Raw genomic sequence first — 13,564 nt, 5'->3', positions numbered from 1 at the left:
TTACACAAAATAATATTTTTTCTAACTCAAGTAGGCAGGTAGTCCTTGACTTACGACAACAACTGAGCCCAAAGTTTATGTTGCTAAGTGAGACAGTTGTTAAGTGAGTCTTGTCCCATTTTACAACCTTTGTTGCCATAGCTGTTAAGTGAATCGCTGCAATTATTCAGTTAGTAACAAGGTTGTTAGGTGAATCCGGCTTCCCCATGGACTTTGATTGTCAGAAAGTCGCAAGAGGTGATCGCATGATCCTGGGATGCTACAACGGTCATAAATATGAACCAGCTGCCAAGCATCTGAATTTTGATCATGTGACCATGGGGATGCTGCAATGGTCCAAAGTTGAAAAAGGGTCCTAAGTCACTTTTTTCAGTGCCGTTGTAACTTTGGTCACTAAATGAACTGTTGCAAGTCGAGGATTACCTGTACTATGTTCACTTTCTCTGCTTCTTTAAATACTACCTTCAATTATCAACGCAAAGGGACTAGAAACAAGATTGAAAATGTTGCATCTTATAGTTTCTAGTACTGTGTTTATTTAATATTGTAGTTATCCCTACCCCAACAATTTATGTTTGAAATGATATTCCAGCAATGGGGAAAGCAAAAGATTACAGCCAGTCATACTGTTGATACTGGAACCAAGACCATTTAGCCAACTTTCTCACATAACACAAAGCATTTTCTCTGAGCTGATGTTTTTAATCTGTAATCATAGATCATGTTGTACATTTGAGACTCTTTAAAATATCTTTGGCTGCCTGAACACAATGAGCTCATGCTCTTTCCTTTCTTTGAGAAAAACAAGATGTGTTTTATTTCAACAAGTGGGTGAATCAGGAGATCCCAGTCTGTGCCAAGGATTTTAGTTAGGGCCCTGGGAATTATTTGATTCTTTTAATTATCTTAGCTAAATGATTTATATTTGTGAATATCCATGTCAGATCAATATGCATGAAATTTCCAGTGAATAAGAATTAAGACTTCATGTTCCAATCTGGAAGAAGTACTTGTAGTAATGAAGAAAAAAATGTGTATTTTATGAAAATAATTGCTTGGATCTAAAGATATTTATTTACTTATTTATTTGCAATGTTTATATAGCTGCTTATCTTATCAGTTCTGGGCGGCTCTCAGAATGCTGTCTTGCACAAACTGAAAACCCAGTTTATTTGTAAAATGGGCTCCTGCCAAATTCTTTAACTTTTTTTGCTCTTTTTTCAGCTCTTCACTCCCAAATGTCCTCATGCTGGGCCAGTTGATCTTCAGAATCAGTGTTTGGGAAAGAAGTATGGGTCTGTAATGGGGTGGGACATATGAACCCATAAGAATCTCTCATTGCATCAGCAGAGTTCAGTTGAATCCTTGGGAATCTCACTCACTATATAGTTCTTTTGCCAATAGCAGTGCTTCACAAGGTTCCGTTCAAATTAACCTACTACTGCTTATCTACAGAGGGTAGATTTAGGATGGGGATGTGGCATCACTATAATAAAATCTATGGATATTCAAATTGATGTCTGCAAAATGCTACACATATAGAATTGTACGTGTTTAGTCTCTTCATATGACCTGAAATCCTGCTTTTTCTAAGTTTCTAATCCTGCTGAAACACATCCACATATTTGGAGAAGCATGAAATAGCTTTGCGATCCCAGAAAAAAAGCTTGATGAGGACTAAACGCACTCAAAGGACAAGGCATGCTGACTGACAGATATGGGAAAAATGGGAAGTCAAGAGAAGAAGGAATGGATCAGAGTATTCTGAAAGAATGAAAAACTAGAATATGGAGTAGTACAGATCCTTAAAACATTTTGCTGTATGTTCCATTTGTTCAACGGAATATTCATACTATAGAGTTAGAGTTCATTCTCTATTGTATGTCATCGTAGTTATGATTAAGGAGTTGTATTAGATTATCTGACAGCAGAGGATCCTATTTTGGGGGAATGATTTAACATTCTTCACAGTCAGAAATCATGAAATGAAGCAACATGTTCTGGCCTGTCATATTAATGATATTGGAACAAAGCAGAACCACGCTAGAAGGAACAGCCAACGTTATGGAGGAAAATCCATCAAGTGATTTTTTTCTCTAACCTATGAAAATTTTGAGAATAGCCCTAGATAGATGGATCAGGCCAAAGCCCATCACAGAGAAGCATTCTTTTCCCTCACAGTGGCCATATATGGTGGCTCCACCATCACACAGGGGAAGACCCATGTCCTTGAAACTGGTATTTGGAAACATGCTGCCCCAACCCAGAATTACATAGAATCTTGACAGATCATGAATTTATCCAACCCCTTCTAAAGCCATTCAAGTTAGTGTCTATCGTAATAAATTCCAGAGGTTTCTTGTCTCCTGTGGGAGCGACTGCCTCTTTTTGTTTACAATAAATCTCCTTCTAAACAGCTTCATTGATCCTCCATGGTCTTAGCATTAGGAAAAAGGAGAAAAACTTCTCCCTGTCCCTTTTTCCATGCCATGCAAAGTTTTATACACTTCAACTACCTACAATAGTTTTTTTTTCCAAGCTAAAGGAACTAGCCTTTTCTTGTAGGGAAGGTTTTAAGCCCTAATTACTTTCATAACCTTATTCTGTACCTTTTTCTATTATACCCTTTTTTCAGATCTAGGAACCAGAACCGTACAAATTTGCCCAGTACAGACATACCATAGATTTGTAGAAGTGCATGATAATATCAGTGTTTTAATTTTTATATTACTTTTCCTAATGATGGACATACATCTTTCACCCTACCCCACTCTGACACCCTTAGCCTTTGATGAGCACTTATCAAAAACTTTTTTCAAAATCACCAAATACACTATCATGGGGTTAGCTTTTGTATGTCCATGTATCTATCTACTAACTTCTCAATAAATTCTAAATGGTTGGTGGGACAGTCTTTATGTTTGTGGAATCCATGCTGATTTTCCTTTAGGAGGGCTTGTTTTTATTTGGTTATCGCTCCAACCAGTTTGCCAGAATAGACATTAAGCTGACTATATTCTCCTGAATATTGACAAAATCAAGATGGTTTTTCTTATTATAATATATTATCATAATATTATTTTTACTTTTAACATTAATACAGTCTCCTATATGTCTGGTTGAACTAATGGGAAAGTTGGTATCATGTAGAAAAATAAGTGTACAAAGAGGATCCCCTTCATGGATTACTGCCTTGTCGTGGCGAAGGGGCTTGCATAATTCAATGAAGCTATGAGCTATGCCGTGCAGGGCCACCCAAGACGGACAGGTCATAGCTGAGAGTTCTGACAAAACGTGATCCACTGGAGAAGGAAATGGCAACCCACTCCAGTATCTTTGCCATGAAAACCCTATGGACAGTACCAAAAGGCAAAACGATATGACGCTGGAAGATGAGCCCCTCAGGTCGGAAGGCGTCCAATATGCTACTGGGGAAGAGCAGAGGGCTAGTACTAGTAGCGCCAGAAAGAATGAAGCGACTGGGCCAAAGCCGAAAGGACGCTCAGCTGTGGATATGTCTGGTGGTGAAAGGAAAGTCCGATGCTGTAAAGATTTTTTCTCCATAGGAACCTGGAATGTAAGATCCATGAATCAAGGAAAGCTGGACGTGGTCAAACAAGAGATGACAAGACTGAACATCGACATCTTAGGTATCAGCGAACTAAAATGGACAGGAATGGGTGAATTTAATTCAGATGACCATCAGGTATACTACTGCGGGCAAGAATCCCTCAGAAGAAATGGAGTAGCCTTCATAGTCAATAAAAGAGTAGGAAAATCAATACTGGGATACAATCCTCAAAATGACAGAATGATCTCAGTTCGAATCCAAGGCAAACCATTCAATATCACAGTAGTCCAAGTCTATGCCCCAACCACCAGTGCTGAAGAGGATGAAATTGACCGGTTCTATGAAGCCCTACAGCACCTTATAGAAGTAACACCCAAAAATGATGTCCTTATCATCATGGGGGATTGGAATGCTAAAGTAGGAAGCCAAAAGATAACTGGAATAACAGGCAAGTTTGGCCTTGGAGTACAAAATGAAGCAGGGCACAGGCTGATAGAATTTTGTCAAGAGAATACGATGATCATAGCAAACACTCTTTTCCAACAACCCAAGAGACGGCTCTACACATGGACATCACCAGACGGTCAACACAGAAATCAGATTGACTATATGCTCTGCAGCCAAAGATGGAGAAGCTCTATACAGTCGGTAAAAACAAGACCAGGAGCTGACTGTGGCTCAGACCATGAGCTTCTCCTTGCAAAGTTTAGGCTTAAACTGAAGAAAGTAGGGAAAAGCACTAGGCCACTCAGGTATGAATTAAATCATATCCCTGTTGAATATACAGTAGAGGTGACAAATAGATTTAAGGAATTAGATCTGATAGACAGAGTGCCTGAAGAACTATGGACAGAGGTTCGTGACATTGTACAACAGGTAGCAACCAAAACCATCCCAAAGAAAAAGAAATGCAAGAAAGCAAAATGGCTGTCTGAGGAAGCTTTGCAAATAGCTGAGGAAAGGAGGGAAGCGAAAGGCAAGGGAGAAAAACATAGATATGCACAATTGAATGCAGAATTCCAGAGAATAGCTAGAAGAGATAAGAATGCCTTCTTAAATGAACAGTGCAAAGAAATAGAAGAAAACAATAGAATAGGGAGGACAAGAGATCTTTTCAAGAAAATTGGAGAGATGAAGGGAACGTTTCATGCAAAAATGGGCATGATAAAGGACCAAAATGGCAGGGACCTAACAGAGGCAGAAGAGATTAAGAAGAGGTGGCAAAATTACACAGAAGAACTATACAAGAATGAGCTTAACGTCCCAGATAATCACAATGAGGTGGTCACTGACCTCGAGCCAGACATCCTAGAATGTGAGGTGAAGTGGGCCTTAGAAAAGCTGAGCAACAACAAAGCTAGTGGAGGTGACAGTATTCCAGCTGAGCTATTCAAAATCTTAAAAGACAGTGCAGTAAAAGTGCTACACTCAATTTGCCAGCAAATTTGGAAAACTCAACAGTGGCCACAGGATTGGAAAAGATCAGTTTACATTCCAATTCCAAAGAAAGGCAGTGCCGAAGAATGTTCAAACTATCGCACCATTGCACTCATTTCTCATGCTAGTAAAGTCATGCTTAAAATCCTACAAGCTAGACTTCAGCAGTATGTGGATCGAGAACTACCAGAAGTACAGGCAGGATTTCGAAGAGGCAGAGGAACTAGAGATCAAATTGCCAACATACGCTGGATCATGGAGAAAGCTAGGGAGTTCCAGAAAAACATCTACTTCTGCTTCATTGACTATGCTAAAGCCTTTGATTGTGTGGATCATAACAAACTGTGGCAAGTTCTTAAAGAGATGGGAGTACCAGACCATCTTATTTGTCTCTTGAGAAACCTATATGCGGGTCAAGAAGCAACAGTGAGAACTGGACACGGAACCACTGATTGGTTCAAAATTGGGAAAGGAGTCCGGCAAGGCTGTATACTGTCGCCCTGCCTATTTAACTTACCGGTATATGCAGAGCACATCATGAGAAAGGCAGGGCTAGATGAATCAAAAGTTGGAATTAAGATTGCCGGAAGAAATATCAACAACCTAAGATACGCAGATGATACCACTCTAATGGCAGAAAGTGAAGAAGAACTAAAGAGCCTCTTGTTGCGGGTGAAGAAGGAGAGTGCAAAACTTGGGTTGAAACTTAACATTAAGAAAACCAAGATCATGGCATCTGGCCCTCTCAATTCTTGGCAAATAGATGGGGAAGAAATGGAGGTAGTGACAGATTTTGTTTTCCTGGGCTCCAAGATCACTGCAGATGGGGACTGTAGCCAAGAAATTAAAAGACGCTTGCTCCTGGGGAGGAAAGCCATGGCAAATCTAGACAGCACACTAAAAAGCAGAGACATCACCCTGTCAACAAAAGTGCGTATAGTCAAGGCTATGGTCTTCCCAGTTGCAATGTATGGCAGTGAAAGTTGGACCATAAGAAAGGCTGAGCGCCAAAGAATTGAGGCCTTTGAACTATGGTGCTGGAGAAGACTCCTGCGAGTCCCTTGGACTGCAAGGCGATCAAACCGGTCAGTCCTAGAGGAGATCAATCCTGACTGCTCTTTAGAAGGCCAGATCCTGAAGCTAAAACTCAAATACTTTGGCCACCTAATGAGAAGGAAGGACTCACTGGAGAAGAGCCTAATGCTGGGAAAGATCGAGGGCAATAGAAGAAGGGGACGACAGAGAATGAGGTGGCTGGATGGAGTCACTGAAGCAGTAGGCGTGAGCTTAAATGGACTCCAGAAGATGGTAGAAGACAGGAAGGCCTGGAGGAATGTTGTCCATAGGGTCGCGATGGGTCGGACACGACTTCGCAGCTAACAACAACACAAAGAGGATTGTGCTGTAGAATATTTTTGTGTGCCATAACATCGTAGAATAACAATTATTAAAATGATGAAATCTGTGTCTTCAACATATATAAAAATATATTTGAGAAAGGGTCAAATTGCAAGTATTCTGAAAATTATGGCTCAACTTGCATGCTCTCTTATTGTCTTCAGATCAACTCTTTTTCATTCCTCTAGATGAGCTTTCCTAAACTTGCTTCACTTCAGCCTATCATCAGCCAGCATCCTCTTCCCAATCTGCAGTAAATCACTAATTCTCTTAACCTCAATCCATGTTATAGTCACATAAAAGAGAGCAGGAACTATATCAGATTTATATTCTATATAAAACTCAGCACCTAGTTGGCAATTAATTTTTTTCTCTTACAACTGTGAAAGACAATACAATCCCAATTTCATGCTAGAAAACAAATGAAATATAGCGAGAATTATGCAGTCACAATTAAGTACATCTAGTTATATAATTATTGTATCTATAATTTATGTAATTATATATATTAGCATGAAAAAATGTGTACCTGGGTTTGAAAGAACAGGCGTCTCCTTTGTGGTATAGCCAATAATTCCCACTTTTTCTGAACCAACATTTATTATTTTATAAGGAAGGATGTACCCTGAGATATTACTTGCTATAGGCCCTTTTGGTCTAATGTTTGCACTCAGTATAGGAAAATTTGCATTTTTAAGGAGGGGATCCAATAATCCATCCAAACCATTATCAAATTCGTGATTTCCTAGAGCCTAGAGAGAAAATAAATATCAAAAAGGAAAAGGAAAATACAATTAATTAGAATTAATAATTATAACATATTCATACCGATCACATTACTTTCTTTCAGGAAAACAATGAGATACAGTTTGCAAAAGAGGTAGAAATAGTAAGCAAAGAAAAAACTAAACATTGCTAAAACATATAAACCAGCTTCATCATATCATCAACAAGTTAAATCCAAATGCTATCTCTACAAAGACTTTCCTATCTATTTCAAGGAATACCAACAATACCCACACAGGTTTTCTGTTTTCCTGATTGTAAAAAGTAGAACAGCACAATTATCTGCTTATGTGGATTATTTTCTTCATGTAAAGCCAATGAGTAACTACATTTATTAACCAAAGTGTTTTCAAAACCCTTAAGGATTTAGCAGACTGTGCTTCTTTCTTTCTTTCTTTCTTTCTTTCTTTCTTTCTTTCTTTCTTTCTTTCTTTCTTTCTTTCTTTCTTTCTTTCTTTCTTTCTTTCCTCTTTTCCTTTGAACAGCCTACTGATTCTATTCAAATAAAATAAAGATAACAGAGGCCTGTCTTAGTGAAGAAGCCTGGAGTCCTCTCACTCTTGATTATAAATGAAAACTTCTAACAAATCAGAATACAAGAGAATATTAGGAAAATTAAATAAATATTAATTCTGGATTTTCCCTATTTCAAAGATCAAGTATGCAAAAACTGCATTTAAATTGTTCCAATTTAAATAATGAACAGTAGATAATGTTTTAAAGTCCCCCCTTTATCAGCTTTCTATTTCTTGAATATGCTCTTGTTCAATGATCATTATTATATTTCATAAATGAGCCATAAAGGCTATATTATAATATTCTATTTCTACTTCAAATCAATAGCTTGGAAATTTTTCAAGCCAGGAATCAAAGACTGTAAAGAATAGAATAGAATAAAGCAGCTATTCCAACATGGATGGGCTTTATTACCCCATTATATCTGGAAGGGACCAGGCTGAAGAAGCCTGCTATGGTATGTTTCTCAAATTCCAGTCCATGTCGAAGCTCATGATTTTAAAATGGATAATTTTATCCAAGCCTTTTATTTACCCCATATGGCTTCAAGGAGTTCAAAAAAGTCAACACCAATTGGCCACTTGTTCAACCACAAAAATGGTGAAGCCATCCTTATCATACAAACCCACACGAGTATTTTATCCATCTCATAGGGTTTTTTTTCCCCAAGCCAGGTAAGGATAATATTTGGAAATATATTGATAAGTCTTCAATAAGATTTTATCAATTTCTATGGAAACAGTTTTCTGTACAGGTAGTCCTCAACATACAATAATTCATTTAGTGACCATTGAAAATTATGACACTGAAAAAAGTGACATGACCATTTTTCACACTTATGACCTTTGCAACATCCCCATGGTCATGTGATCAAAATTTAGACACTTGGCAGCTGACTCATATTTATGACCATTGTAGTGTCCCAGGGTCATATGATTGTACTTTTTACGACCATCTGACAAGCAAAGTCGATGGGGAAGCCAGATTCACTTAACAATTGTTTTACTAACTTAACAAGTGCAGTGATTTGCTTAATAACTGCGGCAAGAAAGGTAATAAAATGGGGCAAAACTCATGTAACAAATGTCTCAGCAGCATAAATTTTGGGCTCAGCTGTGGTCGTAAGTCGAGGATTACCCGTTATTTCCCAGAACGTAAGCTTTTCTGTAAATCTATCTTTCAGTCACTCACTCACTCACTGTAAAAGAGACTGAAACGTGGCTGCATAAATCAAGTGATGCGGATAACAATGTTCCACTACCAGCTAAAGCAGCATTTGTTGCTTATGATATTGGCAGAGCAATCATTCTTTACTCATGTCTGGCCAGAGCAAATCGCCATAGCAGCAAAGGGTGTATCACAACTTCTCCTTCCCCTGTAGCATTTCCAAATAGCACAGTTGGCACCAACCTTTGGCCTACATGGCTTAGGGCCAGGTTATCTAATTAACTCTCCCAATTTCATCTATCCTGCCCACCAGAGTAGGAAGGCAGGGCAGATTGTAGGTCCTAAGCAGTGATTTTTTTGTAATAGAAAAAGGTGCCAGAACTCACACATGTCATACAACCCGCCTTGCCTACCCTACAAGGTTCCATCCAAAAAAGGTGCTGGAACTCCGTTCTGAGCGTTCTATGAGAAAAAAAGCCCTGCTTCTAAGTATCAAAGAAGTGCATCTGGTGAGACCTAGGAAAGGGGTGGTAGCTGTGGTCTCTCTCTCTCTTTTTGGAACCTCACTCTTCGAGATCCCCACCTTGTTTTTTTCCCCCACAAAGCCTTGAACACACGGTTTTCTCAGCGGCTTCAGGTCCTCATTCAGAATGACTCAGGTGGCTTGCCTGATTCTGCTGTTGTTGGGGAAGTTTACATTATGGAAACATTTCTGTCCTTTGCGCTGAGCTTTCTTATAAAAATAAATTTGTGGAGGATGAAGGGAGAAATCAGTAAATGTAAACCAGATTTAAGTCACATTTACGCCAATTTGGCACATCTTGAATTTCTTTTCAGCTGTACTTCTTGACCCAGCTTTGAGAACAAACTGTACATATTAGGCTCAAAGGAATACATTGAAAAAGTAAAGATAAAGTCATACAATATCTTCTCCTATTCAACAGAGCAAGATCCTTTTTTTCTGAATTCACAAAATATGAAAATTAGGATTGATTTTTTAAAAAAATGATAATACATGAAAATGCTACCAGAAGGCAAGAAGTAATGGATGGGAACTAATCAAAGAGAGAAGCAACCTAGAACTAAGGAGAAATTTCCCAACAATTAGAACAATTAATCAGTGGAACGACTTGCCTCCAGAAGTTGTAGGTGCTCCAACACTAAAAGTTTTTAAGAAGAGATTGGACAACCATTTGTCTGAAATGAGCAGGAGGTTGGACCAGATGACTTCCAAAGTCCCGTCCAACTCTGTTATTCTGTTAAACTGAATTTAGCATTGGCATGTCTACTGGATGTCTCTATGCATTTCCCCTTCAATTTTTAAGTAATTGAATAACAATTTACTGGAGTTCTTTTTTTATCAACATGTTTCATTTCATAGTAACTCCTACTTAAAACAAAAACCCATCCTCTAATAACCAAATTCATGGGCAATAGGACAATGGAAGGCTATGAAAGTTCAAGATCAACTGGCTAGTAGAGTTGGTTGCCAAACAAATGAATGGGAGATCTAATTAGCAGGAAATGTAGAAGCCTCTTTTCTTACAGCCAAGAAACCAGTCAGTTCAGAAGAATCCTGAATTCTCTGTGCCTGAATAAAATGCCAAAACTGGGATGCTTTTCTATCAGGACAATTCTTTTTGTTTCCCTCCTTCCTTCCTTCCTTCCTTCCCTTCCCTTCTCTCCTTCTCTCTCTTTCTTTCTCTTTCTTTAAATGTTTGTTTATTAAATTTATATGTCACATTCAAGCAACTCTGGGCAGCTTATAATATCAGTTATTTTTGACAAGACCGACCTAATGGCAGATGTTGATACAACTAACAAAAGCGAAGGGCCCAGTGCTGCAGAACCTGCAAGGGTCTCTTTAGGACAAGCTGGGATTCATATCAAAGGGAAGTCACCTTTCAGGCCTGCTCTGCAATCTCAACAGACTGCATCCTGAATTCTTGCAGTCACACGAGTTTGCAAAGCCTGCTCCCAAACTTTAGAATAGAATAGAATAGAATAGAATAGAATAGAATAGAATAGAATAGAATAGAATAGAATAGAATAGAATAGAATAGAATAGAATAGAATAGAATGGAATGGAATGGAATGGAATGGAATGGAATGGAATGGAATGGAACGGAACGGAACGGAACGGAACGGAATGGAATGGAATGAATGGAATGGAATGGAATAGAATAGAGCTGGAAGGGAGCTTGGAAGTCTTCTAGTCCAGTCCAACTTGATTCATTCGATCCTGGAGTAAGGAACGAGAGATCCTCGCTCTGTCGGCGGGGAGCACCCGGGAAAGAAGAAGAAAAGGTGAGGGAGGATTTTCTTTTCTCCTTTCCGCCGCCCCCACTTTCCCCCTCTCTCTTTCCCTTTCCCTTTCGCCCCTCCCGCCCCGCCAGCTCACCATGGCGTCGTAGCGCAGGCTTGTCATGAACTTCAGCACTTCGCGCCCTTTGAAGAAGCTGAACCAGACGGTGCCCTGGTACTGATCCCCGGCGTCCAGGAGCAGCACGTGGCGATGCTTGGCGCGGAGCTCGCGGACCTTCGTGGCCCTGCGCGCGACGCCCCCGTAGCAGTCTTGCCCGCTGCATTTGCCCGAGTCGCGGCTAGTTTGCTCCACGCGGGCGTGGACGTCGTTGGTATGCAGAATGGCGAGCTCGAAGGAGCCGGCGGCCACCGAGAGCGCGGCGCCAAACCAGACGGCTCCGACCAGGAGCAGCAGCGGCGGCGAAAGGGAGCTTCGCGGGCAACCCTGAGCCCCGCGCCCTCGCTTTGGGGTCTGCATGGTGAGAACTCGCCTGCCCGGTCCTCCCTCCCCGGCGCCCCCGAGCTCTTTTCGGCACAAGAGTGCGGGGGAAGGAGACGGGAGGAGGAGTTTGTCCGCTGTCCCAATGCCGTCTTTCGTCAGCAAGCGCAGACTCGTATCTGGCTGGGTCCTTTAAAGCAACTCTTCTTTGTGCTTACTCAACTGTACTCTGAGATGACTCTCTAAGGGGCAATTTGAATCGGATGCCCAGGTTGGGAGGAGTGATTAAGTTATGTTAAGTGGTTAAGTTATGCCCTCCATCGGTGAAAGTAACATCTCCAGGCATAAAATCTATTTATTTATAGATTTGTCCAGGCTGTTCTTTGGTCAAGCTTTTCGTGTGAAAAGTTCCAATAGTTTTAAGCCCACTGGATTATAACGTTCCAAGGACCCGGAGACCTTCCATTAGGTAAGAAAAGTACACTAGGTAGTGGCTTCACAGTAACCCTGCCAGATCAATAAAATTTCAAAATTAGCACTTTCTCCAGCCAATGGCAGTTGATGCCTATTAGCAAAAAGGCTTTCTGCTAGGTTTCTAAATGATTGTGGATGGAGAAGGGCTTTCGAGAATTTGAAACATCTGGTGATCTCTTCAGAAGAAAATCATTGGAACCGACTTGTGTTCATGGCACATTTTATCTCTGTTACAAACCAAAGTACACTTATTCTCCTATCCTTCACTCTTCCACATGAAACCATAGAAAGTAAAGCACCGAATTATGAGCTGTGCTGGCATACTTTTAAGTATATTCTGTTAGCCTAAATGCGATGTGATCACAAGGATGTGTATTGGGAGGCACGTACCCTCCAAAAACATATACTAAAATCTATGCAGAATGGCTGCAGGAGTTGGGTTTGGCTAGTCTAAAGAAAAGAAGAAACAGGGGCGACATGATAGCAGTATCCCAGTATTTGAGGGGCTGCCACAAAGAAGAGGGTGTCAAACTATTCTCCAAAGCACCAGAGGGCAGGACAAGAAACAATGGTTGGAAACTGAGCAAAGAAAGAAGCAACCTGGAATTAAGGAGAAACTTCCTGACAGTGAGGACAATTAACCAGTGGAACAGCTTCAGCCTTCAGAAATCGTGGGCGCTTCATCTCTGGAGGTTTGTAAGAAGAGACTGGACAGTCACTTGTCTGAAATGCTTGAGCAGGGGGCTGGACTAGAAGACCTCCAGGGTCTCTTCCAGCTCTATTCTATTCTATTCTATTCTATTCTATTCTATTCTATTCTATTCTATTCTATTCTATTCTATTCTATTCTATTCTATTCTATTCTATTCTATTCTATTAAGCTTTGATGACCTAATACCTGGCTTTTCCCCAGCACTGGGACACAACTGGATAATTACACCTTAGAATTTGACTCAGCATAAGTCTTTGTTGTTCTTAATGCTTTAATCTGTTTTACATCGTAATATAAAATAATATTTTAATATGATCCTATGTGTTGCTTTAAGGTTTGATTGGGAGTTGCCCAGACAATAGGTGGCTAGGCACATCTTTTAAATAAATACTGTAAACTGACTAGGCCTGATGGGTGAATCACTCAGAAATCACTATCACTTAAAATCTGTTATTCTCTTAAATAAGCTAATAACATTGGTTTTCCCCAAGGTGAAATATAGGTCACAATTCAATTCAGAGATTGTGAAACCAAAAAGTATCAGTCTTGTATATCAAGAATGCATAAGCTAGTTTTTGGGTGGCATGCTGAGAAAATGTGTGGTCAGAAATAAGTGGTGGAGTTAGGCCATTCATTTACATGTACATTTTGTTACTATTATACATGTGATTACCTTCCAGTTGTGTATTTAATTGTTATCAGTCATCATCTAAAAAGATGCAGTCTGGTAAAAACTTTTCAAGGTCTCAGGAGGACTGGC

General features: G+C 39.9%; 1 protein-coding gene across 1 annotated transcript in view; it reads right to left on the bottom strand.

The window, feature by feature from the left end:
• LOC308659872 (snake venom 5'-nucleotidase) overlaps window positions 1–11,795 on the bottom strand; it is a 29,925-nt gene extending 18,130 nt beyond the window's left edge. The window contains exons 1-2 of the mRNA XM_081313920.1: window positions 11,277–11,795; window positions 6,936–7,158 (exon numbers count right to left, since the gene is read on the bottom strand). Coding sequence (XP_081170046.1) covers window positions 6,936–7,158; window positions 11,277–11,657 — 604 coding nt within the window. The 5' untranslated portion in view covers window positions 11,658–11,795. The remainder of the gene's footprint in view (window positions 1–6,935; window positions 7,159–11,276) is intronic.
• Between the last annotated feature and the right edge of the window lie 1,769 nt (window positions 11,796–13,564).

The sequence above is a fragment of the Vipera berus genome, assembly GCF_964194415.1.
Source record: "Vipera berus genome assembly, chromosome: 1".
Taxonomy (NCBI): Eukaryota; Metazoa; Chordata; class Lepidosauria; order Squamata; family Viperidae; genus Vipera; species Vipera berus.
The sequence above is the reverse complement of the archived record's forward strand: the minus strand, read 5'-3'. Positions and strand labels throughout refer to the sequence as shown.